The 7,226-nt window shown below is 34.2% G+C and overlaps 1 protein-coding gene across 2 annotated transcripts; it reads left to right on the forward strand.

Moving 5' to 3' along the window:
* The first annotated feature begins 395 nt into the window (after positions 1-395).
* On the forward strand, positions 396-5,704 carry LOC145327039 (methylcrotonoyl-CoA carboxylase subunit alpha, mitochondrial-like). Of its 2 annotated transcripts, XM_080170532.1 has the most exons (6): positions 396-1,050; positions 1,278-1,408; positions 2,351-2,434; positions 3,374-3,445; positions 3,797-3,910; positions 4,270-4,407. In XM_080170532.1, exons 2-5 carry the CDS (start codon positions 1,322-1,324, stop codon positions 3,842-3,844), a joined length of 291 nt encoding a protein of 96 aa, XP_080026658.1. In that variant the 5' UTR covers positions 396-1,050; positions 1,278-1,321; the 3' UTR covers positions 3,845-3,910; positions 4,270-4,407. The 2 variants fall into 2 exon arrangements, with proteins under 2 accessions (XP_080026658.1, XP_080026659.1); XM_080170533.1 differs by lacking the exons at positions 396-1,050; positions 1,278-1,408; positions 2,351-2,434 and adding exons at positions 4,821-4,985; positions 5,565-5,704 and having other exon boundaries at positions 3,411-3,445; positions 4,270-4,431.
* Positions 5,705-7,226: the final 1,522 nt, after the last annotated feature.

The raw sequence follows: 7,226 nt of genomic DNA on the forward strand, positions 1-7,226 counted from the left end.
TTAATATAAATATAAGCTTTCGTATATTCCCCTGAATGTTTCTAAAAGAAAGACAGAGATTTCGAATTATAGAGTAATTTCGCTACAAAACTTATATTTTTAAGTTTTGAAATTTATGGCACCTCTGTGCACGCATGCGCACTATTGATAAGCTTATGATTATTTGAATATAGAGTGCCAAAAATAATTATTAGTTTTGATTCAATTTAATCAAATATTTTGAATCAAGAAGTAAATTACTACTCAATTTTCTCTAAATATTTAAATTTGTAGAATTTACAATTTGTTTGGAAGATTTTTTTTAAGCAAGATGTTTAAAAATGTGGCAAAATTGTGGAACAACAATGTTTCATGATTTCTATATTTATGTTGTCTTTGCCAACCGGAAATACCACCGAGATGGGTTTTTAAAAGATGAATGCCACATTTTTTCGGCGTTTTTTAGACATTAATTGATTGAACGTTGACGATAGAATTTCAAACAGAGTATATAACATAAAAATACTGAATTTTAAATTATTTTTTTAGCAATTTTTCTAATGTCTAACACAGCTCTAAAAAGATGCATTAATTAATATGCAGCAAAAATGGATTGAAGATAATCTTTTTTTTCTATGAAGGCCGTACCATCAAAAGCGAAATAATTAAATAAATCATTGTATACTCTTTTAGATTTCGCGAATGTCGCGCTTGTTATTCATAGCGTAAAAAATGTCGAAAAAACGCGGCAATATCTTTTAAGAACCTGGCCGGAAATAGATTCTATATGGTTAACAACTATATATATATTTAAATATTTTTTTTTAATATTGAATGCACTATATTTTTTTATATTCTATCGAATATATATTTTATATGTCATTACAAAACTATATTACATTTAATATTAACATTAAAAAAAAAAACATCAATTTAAACTTTCGTAACCCTGTAATTAGGTATTGGCGTTAGAAGTACAGTTCACCACGGTCCACGCTTGGGCTAGCATCACTCACCAGCATGGCTCTGCCTAGGCTTATAATGAGAAAGGCCAGGGTATTATTATTACAGGTATTGTGTCTTTAAAGGGACTGTGAACGTAAATTTTTCTCATCTTAATATCAAATCTTAACATTATCTTATTCATAATATCTCACAGATAGAGCAAAACGCGCTTTTGTTTGCTTAAAAAACGGCTTTTTCCGACGATTTTTATTTGTTTCCTAAAGTGGCACCTCCGCCCCAACCCTTCCTTTGTTACCTACATTTTATTGTGTTTTAGTCAAAATTTATTATAGGTATTAAAACTGTGGCAGTTTACAGTGACAGCGACAGAAACTCTATGCATGTAGCCATGGCGGACGAAGCTGTTAGAATTGGTCCAGCTGCCTCACAACAGAGCTATCTCAGGGGAGATACTATTTTAAAGGTATATTATACCAGAGAGAGGAGATACTGTTTATTAAACTAGTGCCAAAAGTTTTATAATTACGTTTACATTTTCGTTGGTTTACAACTTTCGACATCAGGACTTTAGTGAATTTTGATTGGTTAGCTCAATAGGTTGAGTGTTCGAACGTTTCAACCACTAATATTAATCCAAGGGGTAATTTTGTTAATCATCATTGAGGATTTACATCAATTTATCGACCATTGTTTTGTCTTATCCCTTTATATCTCTGACATTATACTGTTAGGTATTAGTTTTAGATGGACATTACAAGAATTGATTGATTAAAATAATCCTTAAATAAAAGTAACAGGATGTTTGTTTGTCTTCGTTTGTAGCGAAATATCTAGCGTACGTACACGTCTCTCCTCTACATTGAAGCTTAATGTATGTCTCGGAAAGGTTTTAATTTATACATGGATTTTTTTATAGGCCTAAGAAAAATTACCCCAAAAATTTTATTTTTTAAAAACTTTGAAAAATTAAAATTCAAGGTAGTGGGTCGGCTCTTTCCCAGCCCCCCCCCCCCCCTCCCCACACCTTTCACATTGCAAAAAATGGGTGTTGTTTTTTGCTTAATGGTGTGATTGATAATTTAAATTGAAACTTGGAAGAATCTACCTATTAAGATTTAGAATAACTCTTATATGCATCATCCTATTATATAAAGCAGTAAGACTTTTTTTCTAAATAACTACTGATCCGATTGGGTTCTCTATTTTAGGTAGGCATCACATAGGTCCTGAGTTGGTTTTATTCTATTTTCTGATCATATTTAAGCCTTAAGATGGATTTTTTACTTTTTCTATTGAAACTAAAATAAAAAAATGTTGGGATCTATTTCAACTCACCACTAACTCAAGTGCCCCTAGAGGCCTCTAGGGGCTTAGTTACTATTGACCATACACTGTATTATCTTAGGTTGCGGCGGAAACCGGCTCCGATGCTGTACATCCTGGCTATGGATTTCTCTCCGAGAATGTCGAGTTTGCTAATCTTTGCCAGGTAAATGCAGGGAGGGAGGGGACAATGGGCTGTTAACTACACGTGTCCCCAAACTTTTATAATAACGTATTCTTATTCGTTGGCTTAACAACTTTGGGGATTAAGTGATCTCTGATTGGTTGGTACATTAAGTTGAGTGTCCAAACGTATCAACCACAAAAGGTAATCTATGTAAGGGGTAATTTTGTGTATCATCAATGGGGTTGTACATGTACAGTACATCAATTTGTCGACCATTGTCTTATCCCTTAAGATTCTTGGGTAAATGGATATATTATTACCTGGATGTTACACCAGTTTTTCATGTACTCTAATAAAGCGGTACTCACAGCGGGCTAAAATAAAGATACACCCTTATTCCTCCCTTACAACACCCCCTTACCTCCTTCTGGGTAAACGAACTGACCAATATATGAAGTCCATGTTAGGAACCTAAATTCATGACAACAAATTTCCATGATATGTCATTAATAATATCCACGTGTATTTTATATCCCTGGACAGGTAATATTTTCCATTTGACTGCAGGGAGGGAGTGGATATTAGACTGGAAGTTATACTGGTACCCAAAGTTTTATAAGCACGTTAGCTCACAACTTTAAATCTTGATTGGTTCATTCAAACTAGCAGTGTCTGAACTAATCTAAGGTGTTGTTTTGTTCAATATATTTGGGGATTTATATATGTATATTTCGTTCATTATCTTGTCCACGGTCATTAGTGTGAGGAATGGGGTTGACAACACACCCCTTAAAATTAAAATTATGTAGATTCCCCCCCCCCCGTTTTTTAAAAACCTCTAAGATTACATCCCTTCCCGTAAAAACCCTGTGCACGCCACTGTACTGCTTACGTTTTTTTTCTGGTTAATTTCAAGAATGTAATATTATATTAATAAGAATGATACCTACCTTTTAATTTAAATTTTTTTTTTATCAGGAGAAAGGAGTTATATTTGTTGGTCCACCGTCCACTGCCATTAGAGATATGGGTATCAAGTCTACATCTAAGGTAAATGATAGAGTAGCTACTCAGGAACTTATTTTGGTTGATTTCAAGTAGAAAGAAATAACACTCTATACTATACCGGAGTAACAGGATGTCTGTTCATTTGTCCTCTACGATCTCAATCTTCTGGTCTTCCATAATTTTCAGGGAATGTTTATGCTGTTTTTTTGGCGGGGGGGGGGGGGGGGGGTATGACACCGCTTCTTGGAAAAATGACCTCGAATATTTTCATTGGTAAAAACCCTCCAACCATCCTCTTTTAAGACGAAACACAAGTAGGCTCTAGGAAAAGCAACTGTGTATTTAAAAGAAGTCTGTCGTTACAATTTTTCTAATATTTAACCTGTTTTTTAGATGATCATGGAAGCCGCTAACGTACCTGTAATCCACGGTTACCACTGAGAGGACCAGAGCCTGGACACCTTGAAGGCGGAGGCAGACAAGATCGGGTTCCCTGTTATGATCAAGGTGGGAACAAGGACAAGTATGTCCACATGTACCGCAATAAAATAGTAAATAATATAAATATAAAACAGGATGTTTAATATGGACAATGACATAATATATTTCAACTTCAAGGCTCGATTATAACATTATACCTTAGGTATAATTCTGGGAATCAATGTTAAAAAAAAAGGAATATGTAAGTTATATAAATTATATATATGTATGTAAAGAAATGTAGTGTTATATTTTTCTACCATTGTGTAATGATATATAGTACAGTCAGACGGAGTGACGGCATACCTTATTGTAGAGTAGCTGCTAAATTTTATATTGTTTTTATTTTTCTACCTGTGGAAAACTGTTATTTGATATTGTCATAGGCTGTCCGCGGAGGGGGTGGCAAGGGTATGAGGATTGCCATGACCGCTGGCGAGTTCGAGGCCCAGCTGGAGTCTGCCAAGCGTGAGGCGATGAAGTCCTTCGGTGACGAAGTGATGCTCCTGGAGAAGTTTGTTGTTGACCCCAGACACGTAGAAGTTCAGGTCAGTTTTGTTCCAGGGGAAATTATCAGGAACGCATGGGCTTTTTATTTCACTAGTCCCCAAAGTGTTATAATAACGTTTCCTTATTCGTTTGCTTAACAACCTTTGAGACTTTTATTTAATTTTAATTGGTTGCTTCATTATGTTGATTGCTAAAACGTTTCTACCACTAATTGTAATCTTCAGAAGGGGCAATTTTGTGTATCATCATTGGGGATGTATATCAATTTATCGGCCATTGTCTTATCCCTTTATATCCCTGGGAAATTATACTTGATTAATGCCTATGGAGAGAGATGGTTGATTTAAAACGTAGTTAGACATTTGTATAAAGTTCCAAACATTCTTACTGCCTTGCTAAAATCTTCTAACAACCTATCTCTATTTAGGATGTACCCAAGCCTGGTTTTCACTGCCTACCCCAGCGGGCTGCCTTGCTAAAATCTGTGCTCAACTTCTTAAAGAAGGCTCCATACGCCACGTGAAGCATATAAATGCCGAGTACTATCCTGTTCTTGTTAGCCACGGATGTTGTTACTGATTATGTTTTCCAGGTAAGCTTTCCCTTTATTTTTTCTCGTTCTGCGTTTTCAAAGATGTTTAGTTAGATAAGTTTGTTGATTTTTTTGCCACGTGTCAAGATGCCTGTAGGAAATGAATGAGGGGGGAGAGGGGGAGTCGAACCTACACACTTTTATTTTTGCTTTCAAAAGAAAAAATTTAGGTGTGAGAGTAAGGGGGGGGGGGGGGAAGTTCTGACACATTTGTGTAAACAGCGAGTATAGGCTTTATCTTTGGGACGGACGGACGGACAGACATCGTTCTACTTTGTATTATAGATTAGATATTTAGTAGGGAGGGATGGGACATTGGGCTGTAAATTACACTAGCCCCCAAAGTTTTCAAATAACATTTTCTTATTCTTTGGCCTAACAACCTTGGGTACTTTTATTGATTTTTTATTGGTTGGTTCATTAAGTTGAGTGTCCTAACATTTCAATCACTTATTGTAATCTACAGAAGGGGTAACGATGTGTATCATCATTAGAGATGAACATCAATTTATCAGCCATTGTCTTATCCCTTTATATCCCTGTACTTATCTAATTAACTAATGAGCAATTTTATTCCAGGTTGAATATCAGTGATACGAGGTCGAATGGGGCCGGTGCCCAGCAAATCCAGGAGGTTGCGCAACAGTTTTCTTCGGCCAGAGCAGTAGAATCAAGAAAAATATGTTTAAGTGTTTCAATCAATAAAGATAAAAATGAAAACAATTTTTTTTTTATTTTTGCGATTTGTGTACAAGCGATGTTTTTCTATAATTAAGGTCGTTTTTTACCACTTTCTCGTGATTTTTACCACCCGTTTTTACCACAATTTTTGGTAAATTTTTACCATATTTACCCTATTTCTGGTAAAATTTTACCAATTTAGGGCAAAAATATTACCAGGTGTTGAACAGTTTTACCACTTTTTCGGTAAAATCTTACAGAAATTTGCGGTAAATTTTACCAAAAAAGTGGTAAAAATTGGTCAAAATCTGGTATAAATTTGCGTCCTAAAATGGTAATATTTTACCGGAAATCTGGTAAAATTTTACCGATAATTGTGGTAAAAATCGATGGTAAAAAGCGTCACAGAGTACCACAAAAAGTGTTTTTACCACGGTTACGGTAAAATTTTACCACCTTTTAAATCGTATAGGCTGGTAAAATTTTACCATAAAAGTGGTAAAAACTAGGTTTTTTTATGGTATTAATTCCGTCCTGGGCACTTCTGGTGATAAATCTCAATTTTTTTTATTACAAAAAAGTAATTTAAATAAAAAGGTCAAGAACAGAAATAAAAGGACTGGTAGTGATTGTAAAAATAATCTTACAATTGAAATTGAAATTATCATATAACATCATTTAATAATTATTTATTGTATTATATTCAGCTTTCTGAGGTTATTAAAATGAAAAACATTCGATCAAGACCAGAGGTGGATTAACCAATAAGAGGCCACTATAAATTTTACCATTGGTCAATTGCAGTGTGTATTGGCCTCTCATTGGCTAATTTTTTTTGACGTCATAATCTGAGTCAGCCACTTTTACTAGCTTCTTAAAAAACTTTTACCTCAATAAAAATTCTTTGCCTCACTAAAATTAGTGAGGCTCGCTAAAAATTTAGAGGGGATACTTTTGCCTTACTATTTTAGTGAGGCAGTAAGCCAAAAAAGTTTTTTAAGAACACATCTCAGTTTTGTTAACCCCGAAGGGCTGAAGGCCCGGTCTAACAAACTAGTATTTATTTGTAATTTTTCTATTAATATTCATGGAAAAATTAAGGTAGATGGTATTAAATTAGTCCATAAAGATTAATAAACATGCGTTCGTTGGCTTAAAAACTTTGGGTACTTTCAATAGTTATTCATTGGATGGTGCAAAATAGCAGTTTCCAAACATTCATCATAATTCTGGGTGCATAGATCAATTTATTCTTAATTGTCTTATCCCTTACATACCGGAGTATTAAATTAAATTTATAAATATTTTTAAAATCTATAAATCTTCAGATGTAGACTCTGTTTCTTTGTGATAAAGACCACCACAGATTCAAATATCTTTCCGTTAAAAGTCCATTTTTTATAGCATAGCTTCTCTACAACTAGGACATGTCCGTAAGTCTGACGGATAATCAAAAATTGTTTGGATATAGAGAGAAAAGTAACAATCTGACTACATTTATTCATTTTGTCCAAGAAATTCGACAGCTTACTAAAATCATAGTTAAATAAAAAACAAGAC

Source organism: Acartia tonsa, chromosome 8, assembly GCF_053477335.1.
Source record: "Acartia tonsa isolate MP-2025a chromosome 8, ASM5347733v1, whole genome shotgun sequence".
NCBI classification, from domain to species: domain Eukaryota; kingdom Metazoa; phylum Arthropoda; class Copepoda; order Calanoida; family Acartiidae; genus Acartia; species Acartia tonsa.

Excerpts from the sequence above, each read along its gene's own strand:
- LOC145327039 (XM_080170532.1), top strand. The coding sequence starts at position 1,322 with ATGCATGTAGCCATGGCGGACGAAGCTGTTAGAATTGGTCCAGCTGCC. Across the intron at positions 2,435-3,373 it reads AGTTTGCTAATCTTTGCCAG|GAGAAAGGAGTTATATTTGT; the intron begins GTAAATGCAGGG and ends TTTTTTTATCAG. Across the intron at positions 3,446-3,796 it reads GTATCAAGTCTACATCTAAG|ATGATCATGGAAGCCGCTAA; the intron begins GTAAATGATAGA and ends CCTGTTTTTTAG.